Here is a 13,415-nt window from a genome sequence, read left to right as displayed (position 1 = left end):
ATGATCATCATCTTATTTAACAGAATAGGAGTAACAGAAGGAACCGATAGATCTTTCAGTTCAATTGCTCCCAAATGCTTGTCCGTGGATCTATGATTGAGAGTTCTCCTTTATAGCAAAAATAAAAGAAACAATGCACTTTATTTTTCAGAGAGTTCAATTTATTCAACTTAAAGGACTGTCCTTTATTCTTAGAGGATTTCCTTTCTACTTTTTTGCTGCTAAAAAAAAAAAACACATAAGATATGCTGCCATCGTATTTCACATCTTTATGGAGAAGGACATCATACTTGGTAATGTACGGGGTCAGCAAAAAAAAAGAAGACCCTCAACGAGACAGACTGACACAGTGGCTGCGACAGTGGGCTCAAGGGTAACAATGATTGTGAGGATGGCACAGGACTGGGCAGTGTTTCCTTCTGTTGTATGTGGGGTTGCTATGAGCCGGAGCCAACACCATGGCACCTAACAATAACAACAACATTACTTCTGTATGTTTGTTTTTAATAGTCTTATTAGGTAAAGCTAAGAGGCTAACTTATTTTTTTTTAATATGAATATTTAATAGTCAGTGAATTCCCCAAAACCTCCCACACTGACTGAGTCAACTTCCCTGGTTTAACCATGAGGTACAGGGAGGTGAGGCAGCTTGCCCGATGTCACACTGTGGCCTTGAGCTCTTGGCTCCAGGACCAGACCAATGTCCATCTTGCTAGAGCATGCTGTCCTTCTCAGCATGAAACTGACATCAAGGGCCACACCTCTCAGAATGACCACACTGTTTTGAGCTCAGGTAGGTCTGGCACAAAAGTTTCAACTCCTAATTCAAGGGTTTAAAGCCCAACACACACAGAGTGAGATCTTTGAGTAAAAACAAGTTTAGAGAGGGTGCGACCAACTAAGCTCGGGGCGCTTTACCTAAGGAACTACCCCCACCCTGCCGAGTTGGCTAGAAATGATGTCTTGCCAGGTGCAAGAGTTAAATTGAACAGTTTTCCTCATATATTTTAGAATGTAATTGTAAGAAGTATGGCAACGGTCAGGGAAAAAGGCATATGGCAAATTAAACTTTCCCTGTCTTCAAAAACATAGCTACAAAGTATGGGTTTTTATTGGTAAACAATGTCAGCATTTTTAAGTAGATTTTTCCCTAATGTAGAACAAAGAAATGTGCACTCAGCCTGAATGCACCAACAATCAATTGCTCCAGACACTGACTTTCAATACAAGGCAATCTGCTGGTATTAAATGTAGGAAAGAGAAAACGAGCAATTTTATAACTTAATGTGAAATCAAGTCTCTTCTTAACTATTAAGCTTAGGAGTGGGGAAAACTTATTTACAATAACGCTGCTCTCTCATAACATTCTCTGAACACTGAAGTGATAAATGAGGTCTTTATCACTTATCAGAGGAAAAGATTTGCAGCCAAACCCTCAGTATTGTTTCATAAACATCCAAAGAGCCACCAAGCTTCCTCAGTGCTGAAAGCGACTCTGTGATCCTAATGGAAAGCACATTTATGCTGGGCTTCCCATGTATTGAGTGGGTAGAGATTTCCAAAACACAAAGTAATTCGTGGTCAAGTAACTCATTTCCTTAGTAGGATACAGGATTAGTCAGTCATTGATACAAAGGCATTAATTCAAATGCACACAAGCAGCCTCCTCTGTGTGAGTCATTTAAAAATTCTCTTGTCTAAATTTAAAAAGCAAGACTTAAGAATCAACATATTTTCAATGAACACTTAATACAGTGCACCATGCCAAGAAATATGCAGGAAACTGAGAAACCCATGTTGCTGGATGATGCCATTTTTGTTGAGTTAACAGCAAGAAAGCGCCCACATATGGGCGTCTTTGTGTGGTTAAATAGAAAGATACACCCCAGGAAGTCAAGAGGGAGTATGCCTAGGTGGTGGGATTCCAGGTGAATTTAATCTGCTCCTTTTTGCTTGACTGCGTTTTATAAACTATGTTAAATGAACATATGTTGTTTTTATAATACAGTTTGTTTGTTTTTTTTTAAATAGAAGATAAACAAGACACAGTCCCTGCCTTCAAGGAGCTTCCTGCATTTTGGGGGGTAAACAACTTCTATGGAGGACTCCCTGGTGGTACAATGGTTAAGTAATCAACGTTAACCAAAAGGTTGGCTGTTCAAACCTATCCAGTGGCTCTGTGGGAAAAAGACCTGGAGATCTGCTCCCGAAAAGATTACAGCCTAGGAAACACTACGGGGTACTTCTACCCTGTCCTACAGGGTCGCTGTGAGTCAGAATCGACTCAGCGGCAGTGGTTTTGGTTTTCTGGTTGAACAACAACAATTTTTATGGGGAGGGGTGACACTGTCTGGCTTGAGGATAGACTGATTAATGGTTGGTAACTACCAATGTTATGTTTTCCTTTCTTACCCAGCTTATCAAAAATCACATTTATATGAAAATAATACAATAAGTTGAGCTCATGTTCCATGAATATTCCAATAAATTATTGGTTCAACTACATTCACTGGAAATTAAACTTTTATGGGCTTGTCGATAAACCAGTCCCCCATTTAAAACAATTTCTATGGTAAAATGCATTCAAATTTCCCATAAGCAATTCTGCAATTCAATTTTTGGAACACAACTCAGAAATCTGGGAGAAACTAAGACACTTGCCTTAGGGTACAGTAATAATGTAGTTAGGTACCGTCCAGTTGGTTCTGACTCATAATGAACCTGTGTACAACAGAAAGAAACACTGCCTGGACCTCTGCCATCCTCATAATTGTTGCTATGTTTGAGTCCATTGTTGCTGCCACTGTGTCAATCCATCTCATCGAAGGTATGGTAATAATAACTAATGCTTACTGCGTGCTTACTGCATTCACTATTTCACTTAACCCTACGAGAGCCTCATGCAGGAAGTTTTATTATCGCTCCCATTTTACAGAGGTGGAAACCAAGGCACACAGATCACCAAGCCCATGGCTGAGCATAGTTTGAACCCAGGCAGGCCCGATTCACATCTTGCCACCTGCTCTTTATAGTCTTTATCTTCTGCCAGCTTTCAGGTGACATGGTCTTGCACGTAAAGGTGCTTCAACTTTTTTGATGATGATTAAAAAAAAAACAAAAACCCATTGCCGTCTAGTCGATTCCAACTTGTAGCAACCCTATAAGACAGAGTAGAAATGCCCCATAGGGTTTCCAAGGAGCGACTGGTGGATTCGAACTACTTATCTTTAGGTTAGCAGCCAAATGCTTAACCACTGTGCCACCAGGATAAGCCCAGATAAAGTGAGCATATTTCAATTTTTTTGGATCAAATACAATAAAAGCTTGCAACTGAACACAACAGCTTCTGTACAGTTAAGTTACATGAAGCCCTGAACAGATGTACAAAGCGGTGGTCGGCAATTTTTTTCTGTAAAGAGCCAGATAGTAAGTATTTTTGGCTTTGTAGCTCTATGTTCCCAGCCCTCTGCATGAAAGCAGCCATAGACAACAGGCAAACCAATGGATGTGGCAATGTTCCAATAACTCTTCAGTTACAAAAACGGTCGGTGGGCAGATTCTGGCTGCAGGCAGTGGGTTGCTGTAATAATGTAGCCAACAAACCAAATGTATCTGTTAACCCTTAAAAGGGGTTTAGAGACTTGGCTACCCAGATATGTGCTAACAATCCTCTGTGGTAGGTAAGAGGCAGCACAGTATCAGCCAGAATGGTTCCAGCGTCTGTGGGATAATGCTGTGAATTAGCATTGCTTAATAAATCCTTGCCGAGTTGAACTTCCTGCTCACCTGTGATGGAATAGGCAGTCCCAGCAAAGCATTATTGCACAGGTTTGGGTGTTTTCAACTAACGGCCAATATAAATGGTGTAAAAATAAACATACTAGAACCCATCAATGAGATAACTATTCCTCCCCTTACCCGCTCACTACTCCAGGAAGTTTTTTGGGTTAAAATCTAAAATGCATGTTATGTCAGTTAGAGTTCCTGGCTGGTGCAAATGGTTAAGTGCTTGGCTATTAGCTGAAAGTTTGGTACTTCAAACTCACCCAGAGGCGCCTAGGAAGACAGGGCTGGCAATCTGCTTCCGAAACACCATTATGGAGCAGTTCTACGCTGCACACATTGGGCCGTCGTGAGCTGGAATTGCCTCAACAGCAACTAACAACATGTTAGTTACATCAGTAGGTTAACGCCACCTTTTAATAGACCATACTCTCAGAAGTCATAAGGAGCATCAAAGCTAAACCTTCCAGCAGTGCCATGTAGACCATATGTACACACACCTAGTTAACTCTACGATAATCCACTAAACCGTCTTTACATAGTTGCACCAACAAAACTCTTGGAACCTATAGGAACTTAAGCAAACATTACCGTTCCCTGCTTGTAATGAAGTCAACACACATTTGAATCAAATTTCCATGCTGAATTTTTTAAAGCCCTATTTAAAAAAAAAAAAAGACATCTGGCAAGGTACAATTGAAACATGAAAATAACTCAAGAATGTCAGGTATTTTCAACAATTTTCATAGTTGATATTCACTTCTCATGTTTCCTTTGGTACACATAAGAACGCAGAAAACCTGGCAAAATTGCATATTTTTTTTGCATGAGACAACCTTTTCCAAGCCTTTTAAGTCTGAGCTTAAATGTCTCCATTTTCCATTCAGGACACACTATCAGTAAAATTCTCTCTGCGAATCAGGCTTTGTCCCTAGAAAGAGCAGATGTATTTAGACTCCACGTGCACACAGTGCCAAAGGTTAAAATAGCAAGAATACTGGTTGCATCTTGACTTTTCTGGAATGCCAGGACAGTCATTTAGCATCATCCTTGCCCCTCCCACAGCCTCAACCAAGTGACTGAAAAGTACAAAACCTCTTTCTGAAAAGGTGAAAATGACGTGAGCCCCTATGGTCAGTTCAGAATTTCAGATGGATCTCCGTACATCAGCAGCAAAGCCACATTGTACTGTGGACATCGTCATACAACTTAGACATGTCCAAGGACACCTATAAAGGATACAAAAATGTAGTCGTCCATGTATCTCTTCTTCAGATTCTCCACGATGGCGTTCTCCGTGATCTTGGAGAGCAGTACCATGTCATCCACGCCACTGTGCTTGACATTGTGGCTCTGCCAGTGGTACCGGTAGGCACCCTTGCTTCCCTGCGAACACAAAGCACACAATTAGGAGGATACTTTGTTTTCTCCTGCTTTTTTTTAAGCCACTAATTTCTCAAATATTCTCAAATGAAATGCGGCAGAACAAACAGAGGAAGGTTTTGATATCAGTAGCTCTAGATCCAAGCTCCAGTTTTACCACCTACAAGCTAACAAAGTGGGGAACGTTACCTAAGCTGTCTGTGTCACTTAAGCTTCTGTTTTCTCATTTGTAAAATGAGAGAATTAAGACCAAACTCAAAGAGTTGCTATGAGGATTTGAAAAAAAATCACATGTAAAGTGCGTAACATGTCTAGAATACAACTCCATAAATGAGTGTCTTCAATAACTCCTTCAACCTTATTGTTTTATAGAATTTATCAGTGAAAATAACCAATGAGATAGAAACATTATAGGCTTGTTTTATAAATCATATGACAGAATTTGAAAAGTGGAAAAAACAGATATCATGCAATGGTAATTCTCAAGTCAACTAAATTATTTTCCCCACACAAACTTCTCAGGGTCAATGTAATATTGGCCTCCCACCTTCAAAAGATAAGTTACAGTTTGATGACTGATTACACGTATACTAAAGAGGAAGTGGGTGGGAGGGACTAACCTTGATCACAGTACATATTATGGGCAGTAGGATCCACCTGGCCCCATGGCCTCGTTGGATGGATGAAGTTCTGGCCCTTGTCTGCCCATTGGGTTTACAATTTTAACACAGGGGAAGCATCTTAACAGCCTGTGGGTGGCAGGGCTTCCTTTCATTTGATATTTCTTTAGTGGGATCTCCTGTGTGTTCAGTTGTGTGACAAATTCTGGACTTGGGAGTGGATGGGTGGCCCACAGATGGCTGCATTGGGGAGGTCATGGTTGTTGGAGGACACCTGATAACGACTGACAAGTGATCAACGTGCCCACAGGTCAACATATAAACACACTAAATGAGGATTACCGAAGGGAGAGTGACTCATTTGTCCTAGGAGAGACAGAAATGACTTTCTGGAGAAGGTGCCATTTGAAATTGATTGAATCAATGTTTGAATCGGCCAGGGGAGACCAGGAGGAAGGGTATCTATTACAATCTACAATCGTCTGGGCGAAGAACTAATTGATATGATATAACAGCAAATATTACATGGCAAGCTATTGGGAAATTCTCCTTTCCCTTTAAACACGTCATACACCCTACTCAGCATGCCAAGTATGGTGGGGGTTGACCTGAGTGAGACTCAGGCCCTGCCCTCTCCCTAGGAGCCTGAACAAAGGGAAGAAACAATTCTGAATGAGGGACTCCAGAAAGGCCACCTGCTCAGACATCAAAACTAGAATGAGAAAAGGGAACAGGAGGCTCCCCAAGAGAAGCAAACAAGATGGACGCCATTCTAGATTTCATTTTTTAAAATTGTTAAGTTAAAATGGGGTGATGGCTGTACAATGTGGCAAAGATAATCTGTCACTGAATATGTGATGCATGCTGCATTGGTAACTGTTTTGTTAGATACTTTTTTTTACCACAATTCAAAGATTTTTTAAAATAAGATATTATAGTAGACAAACAGCTTGAATGAAATTACAAAAAGGAATGCATTTTAAAAAATACCAGCAGTAAAATCTCTTCAAGAGTGAATATGACAGATTAAAAATAAAAAATAAATATTCCCTCTAGAAAACACTGATTTTAATAATAAAATTAAAAAAGAAATATAGAAATATTCCCTCTAGAAAACATTAATTTTAATTCACTTTAATGTAAAATTAATGTTTTAGGTAAAACATTAATTTATAAAATCAGCAGGAAGTTAGCCGCCACAAAAGGGCTCACCAATGTCATGGACTCAAAGCTTCAGAAAGAGGGTGGGAAAGGCTTGCTCCCCATGTTGTCTTGCAGAGGGAACCTTCTACTTATTGGGCTTTCTGAGAGCTGTATCACATGCAGCTCCAATTCTGTAGAATTACCTTGACCCTTGCCACAGTCTTCCTCCTCTTGTGGCAAAGCAGAAAGACAGAGAGGAAATAACAACAACAACCACCCGGCCATAGCTTGACTGACTGGGTTCTCACTAAATGCCCACAGTCCACTTCCAACCAGACAGATTTCTCTCTCTCTCTCCCCCTCCTTCCCTCCCTCCACTAGGTCCTTATACATGTTACCTACATTCAGTCATTTAACCTTCACCAAGATGCTGCATACTATAAGTTATTATCTCTATTTTAAACTGTCCAAGGTCTTCTAATTTTAACTTCTCTGGATACAGCCTGCCACTACTATCACCCTTCTTCTCCTCCTCCCCACGAAATGAAAATACCCTGAGGAGGTAAAGGGAGGAAGAGAAGGCAGTCAGGAAGGGTGGGGAAACTCAGAGCCCTTGGGGAAAACCGGACCTGCTCAGATAGTCAAGGATGAGGCTCAGAACCCACCCAGCAGGTAAACGAAGGCTGAGGCTGGGCACTTGCCAAGAGGGTGATAACTTCATTGGGGAGCTAGAAATCACACACGGGTGCATAGCATCTCACCCCAGTCTGGGAGGCTAACACCTCCCCCACAACGAGAGAGGCAAACTGAGGACTAGGGACAGCAGAATTCCATAAACAGCATGACCTCTGTCTGACTACCCCAGCCACCTTCCTGGGAACACACTGCGGAATCAGGCAGTGGACCGCATGGGGGATGGTTATTTTTTATAACCCCTTGGAAGCAAAGGTCCTTGGAAGCAAAGGCTGAGAGTTTACTTCAAGACCACAGACTACTGGGTCTAGTGACCTAGAACCGTGAGAACATGAATTATAGTTCCGGACAAATGAACTTGAACGCCTGTTTCCCCTTAGTTTCTTCCTTCTACCCCTGACTGAGAGGGCAAGGTAAGTACTGGCTGCCATGTGTGCTTGGGGGAAGAAGGACAGTGGTGGGTCTTCCCCTTCTGAGCGAGGAGGGCGTTCTCAGAAGGGAAAGGCCCCTGTTCACCTGAATATCACCTTAGCCAGAGTCAGCTTCTTTTGAGTGGGTAGGGTTTTTTTTCCACTAAAAATGGTAAAAATTTAAACAATTCAGGGTACTCAGCCAGGTATTTCATTTCTCAACAGTCCCTGAAGGATGAGGCATGGCTGTACAAACGAGTAATGTAGCCGCTGACGTATCAGCTGAAATGAAAATAATGATGATAATAATAACAATAAAAAAAAACTACTCTTAGCAGTAACTAACACTACAAATTCTGAGGCGATATTTCCCACTAGATAAGGGTTGAGTGCAAACGTTCTCTGATCCACATTTATTTCCCAACAATGACTCCATTTATTAATAAGCAATTATTCATACATAAATTCTGGAAAGTGGGGTCCTCTCACACCCACATAATCGCCTAATTTGTTCACATCTAGGAGGTGGTACCAAGACAAAGGAGTCCATGAGGCGGAGGAAGGACCCAGCTGTGGTGCCAGAACTTCGGCTGACTGAATCCCTGACTGACCTTAAAAGCTGGGACGTCACTAGCTGGTATGTTTACCAGGGTGGGGACTAGGAAGAGCAAAGGTGAGTCTGTCCACAAAGGCAGGGATTATTCTCTCCCTGAAAGCCTACCTTCACTGCACTGGGAGAATGCCCCAGCAGAGGCCTGGCCCACCACCACGGCAGCTCTGCAGAACACTCACACCAGTGTCCTTGGGCATTTTCTCCTTTGGTCCACCCAGAAGAGAGGAAGAGACCGCATACTGGTTGGTAACTACAGTCTCCAGATGCCCAGAAAAGGGAGGCCATTAAATGTGCCCTGTAAATACATGAAGCCCAGCGTTGGGCAGGATGCAGGGGAGGACGAGATCATAAATAAATACTCTGGTGCAGCGGTTAAGGGCTCAGCTGCTATCCAAAATGTCGGTAGTTCGAATCTACCAGCCGCTCCTTGGAAACCCTATGTGCAGGTGGTGTGGTAAACATACACCAGCTAGCGACGCTCCAGCTTTTAAGGTCACTCAGGGATTCTGTCCTATAGAGTCACTATTGAGTTGGAATCAACTTGACCGCAAAGGGTTTTTTGTTGTTTCCCTAGGTTTGAAAGGTAGATTTGGAGATGTTGTCTGCACAGCAAGATATTATCATGTCTGGGACACTCAGGAGGTTCAAGGGTGCCACAGAACAGCAGAGCTGATCTCCAGAAAACCTGGAGCCAGAGTGCCCCATATAATAAGTGCATCACCCTGAGAAGCAGATAAACCGTATTCTTATTGTGAACCATGGGTACCGCCCTGGCCTGCAGTTGAACTGAGCTTGTTTTTAGTGGGATTTTTCTGTCCCAGTGAGTCATAACCAGAAAGGAACAGAACTATCTGTTAGAGTTCAATCTTTTAATTGACAGTCTGGGAAGTCTACCCTTTGCCTTTCAGTTATTTGACTGGAATGACAAACTTCCATTTAAAGCGATGGAAAAGCCAACCGTAAATATTTGCTTGTCTACTATGTGCAAGGCACTGTAAACTAGTGTTGGCTTTGTGATATAGTTCAGCATTGTAGAATTTATACCCCCAATATTTTGATGATGTGAAGATGTATATTTGAAGCAAGCAAGTGTTTTACCTGGAATGCAGTGGACAGAGTACAAGGAAAAGAAGTGTCTCTGAAAGAGTCCCAGCGGGGACAGAGAGCAGGCAACGCCCCACCCCATCCCCTCCACCTTGGGTAACTGGAACTGACCTCTACTTAACTGTTTACTGAAATAGATGCCAATGCTTTACATGATCCCATTTAATTCTCACAACACCTGCAAGACGCAGGTATCATAATTCCTGTGTTACTATTTTACAGATGGGGAAACTGAGCCCCAGAGTTGTAGAGGCCAAATTCTTTCCAATGTACCAAGTTGCCTGTGGGTGGTGGGTGTGAGGAGGTGGGAGGGTAGGAAAGTACATTGGGGTATAGGTACAAGGGGGGCCTTAATGAATATGAAACGTGTACTCATTAGTTATATTCATTTAAGCACACACACACACACAAACCTTTGCCATCAGGTCGATTCTGACTCATAGCCACCCTATAGGACAGGGTATAACTGCCCCATAGAGTTTCCAAGGAGCTTGTGGATTCGAATTGTGGAACTTTTTGTTGGCTGCCGAGCTCTTAACCACTGTGCCTCCAGGGCTCCTTAAGTACACAAGACCCTACCAATAGGTACAATGTTTGTGTGGCATGTTCACATACATTATCTCATTTAATCCCTGAGCCAAAAAGGCAGGGCTGAGACTTGTTCACGGGATTCCTGGCTTCCTCTTCTTTGTGTTTTCTGCTACACTGCAGCTCACTTCCAACCATCCTCATGGCCAAGTGCAGACAGACCACCGCAGGTTCACCAGTGTCTTAGCTAGGTAGGGTGGGCTGGAGTCAACCTTTCTCTACAAAGCAGGGCCCCCTCTGCCCCCTACTGGAGAAGTAGTCCCGGATTAGAGCAAACACATAATTTATTGTCCAAACTGGACTCTTCCGCGAAGGGAAGGTGCACTGTTAATAATAAAGCTGGGCAAAAGGCATGAGCCAGAACCATCGCAGGCTACATGGTGGTAGCCGTGATGGACTGGCAAAACCAGCATCCTTGTTGAGACCTTGTGCCAAATTAACCACAGGGTCTCACACAAATCAGTCCACTTCAGAAGACCAGTATCAGATGCCGCTGAGTTGGTTCTGACTCATGGTGACCCCACGTGTGTTAGAGCAGAACTGTGCTCCACAAGTGGTTCTGATTCATGGCGACCCCACGTGTGTTAGAGCAGAACTGTGCTCCACAGGTGGTTCTGACTCATGGCGACCCCACGTGTGTTAGAGCAGAACTGTGCCCCACAGGGTGTTCGATGGCCGATTTTGGGAACTAAATCACCAGGATTTTGTTCTGAGACATCTCTGGGTGAATTTGAACCTCCAACCTTTCAGTTAGCCTCTGAGCTCTGCTAACCATTTGCACCACCTGGGGACCCCAACTCAGCAGGAGGGTGATAAGGCTCAGAGGACTGTGCTCCCCCCAGGTGCTTCGTGAAGATTGACAGTCAAACCAGCCCCCAGTCCCTCTAGGGATACGTTAGCTGGTATACGATTACATGATCACTTAGCAAAGAGTGAAGAGTACACACTGGGTGGTCAACACTGGTTATGGCCAATTGGGTGGGGGAGGAAAAAATACCTCAAAAGCAATAAGGGATGGTAAGTTATCCATATATTTTTAATTGCACCCAGAAAACCAAATCCAACCCTTTGCCGTCCAGTCAATCCCGACTTATAGCAACACTATAGGACAGAGAAGAGCTGCTCCACAGAGTTTCCAAGGAGCGGCTGGTGAGCTCTAACTCCCCACCTTTTGGTTAGCAGCCATAGCTCTAAACCACTACGCCACCAGGGTTTCCTTTAATTACGCACATGATATTACTTACGTAAAACAACTGCTCTGTATGAAAATACAGTCATTAAAATATTAAGTTTCTTTATGTCTGAGAGTTCTTTTCTGCATGGTTTTGTTTTCCATATATTTATAAATTCTACACACACACACAGAGAGCTATTTTCATTGTGAAAAGAAGAAAAAGATTAAGTAGAATAATGAAGATAAGCATGTTCTGTACAGTAAAATGAAATAAAGTCCGATACTGTTTTCCGTGTTTTTGTTGGTCTGGGTCCCCTCTTGTTCTGGTGCTCAGTTTGCAGCTCAAGCAAACTCCACGTTAAATAACAGTGGACCCCCAATAGGAAAAGAAACAGCCTTTCTTTTCCTTGCATGTCTCAAATGTCGTTCCTCAAAAGATCACTTTCTACATCCATGAACAGTTCAGATCAGAGACGTTCTCAATGACAATTACCACATTCTACCAGTCAAAGATGATTTTTTTTTTTTTTCACATTTTCACATCTTGAAATGAGGATGAGTCTTAAAAATCAAGGGTGCATCTCAGCTTAACTGGCAGCCTTTTTTTTTTCTTTTCTTAACAGTAAATAAAATAATGGTGTATCTTACAACCAGAAGCAGCTTAAGTTTGAAAAATAAGTAATGCTTAACCATGGGCCAGACACTGTTCTAAAAAAAACCTCTATATAAATATTAAGTCACTGTTTAATATCATCACAGATTAAAAAAAAAAGAATTTATAAAGATCTTGGTCGCTCCGGAAGCGTCTGCAGTGTTCTATCGCTCAGCGATCTCACCTCAGGACCTGTGTAGTGGCTTCACTGATGAGGTTGGTGATTGCCCAGTTAGAGAGTCTTTGGTGGGAAAATTTTTGTAGCTGCTGTCCTCCCTCCATCCCCACCTCCGCCCACACGATGGAGGTGAATGTCCTTGACAGCAAGCCAACCACAAGTCTGCAAAGCAAGGTCTTTAGGTAATTTCCTCTCCAATTTGTAAAGACACCCATATCTACACTCAGTGTTCTAAGAAGGAAGGTACCTGGCTCCCACTGTGATGTACCCACAGCTGGGATTATGGTGATTTCTGACTTTCTGCTCACATACACCACACACTCCAGCATTTGCTAAACCCCAGTCATTTTCAACTGCTTTTACAGCTTTTCTACTTTCAAGTTCCACCAGTCTTATTGCTTTAAAATTTTCTATAAACTAACTGTCCTTTTCGCTTTGGCTTAATCCTAAAGAATAAACCCGCTGCCATCGAGTCAATTCTGACTCATGGCGACCCTATAAGACAGAGTAGAACTGCCCCATAGCGTTTCCAAGGAGCGCCTGGTGGATTCAAACTGCCGAACTTTTGCTTAGCAGCCAAGTTCTTAATCACTGCACCACCAGGGCTCCATCCTAAAGAGTAATTGCCCTAAAATCACTAGTTGGGTGTGTACTTTCTTTTCTTCAGTGTGTGTAAAAAGAAAAATGAAGACAAACATTTTGAAATACACAGTGTGTGCTGCACACAGCCACTTTGTGGTCTACCCAGGTGCCATGTCCCACATGTGGGGACGCCCTTGGGCCTGTTCCCACCATTCTCAAATCTACCCATGGGGAATTTAAATGGTTTCTGATCTATTTCCCAGACTTAATTTTCTCTGCTGTGGAAAATCTCACAGGGCAAGCCCAGAGTTCCCCTTTGTTAATTTAGTCAGTGAGCGCCTCGGTTTTGTTTTCACAAGTAGGAACGGCATTCATGTTCCCGGTGTTTACACTTTCATCAGGGGTCCCGAGACCACCCCCCCCCCCACCCCCGCCACTCAGTCCTCTCCTCTGAGAACACCCTCCTGGCTACACTCAGGTGTGCTAGCTCCG

The 13,415-nt window shown here is 42.8% G+C and overlaps 1 protein-coding gene across 2 annotated transcripts in view; it reads right to left on the bottom strand.

Annotated features, from left to right (window-relative positions):
• The window catches only part of MYO1E (myosin IE), a 211,818-nt gene that overhangs the window by 124,978 nt on the left and 73,425 nt on the right, over positions 1-13,415 (bottom strand). For both annotated transcript variants that reach the window (XR_010317438.1, XM_023558297.2), the window contains exon 2: positions 5,026-5,169. Coding sequence is in view for 1 of the 2 variants with exons in the window: in XM_023558297.2 (XP_023414065.1) it covers positions 5,026-5,169 (144 nt within the window). In the remaining variant the exon portion in view is untranslated. The remainder of the gene's footprint in view (positions 1-5,025; positions 5,170-13,415) is intronic.

Source organism: Loxodonta africana, chromosome 13 (assembly GCF_030014295.1).
Source record: "Loxodonta africana isolate mLoxAfr1 chromosome 13, mLoxAfr1.hap2, whole genome shotgun sequence".
Classification (NCBI taxonomy): Eukaryota; Metazoa; Chordata; class Mammalia; order Proboscidea; family Elephantidae; genus Loxodonta; species Loxodonta africana.
This window is presented reverse-complemented; position numbering and strand designations above follow the sequence as displayed.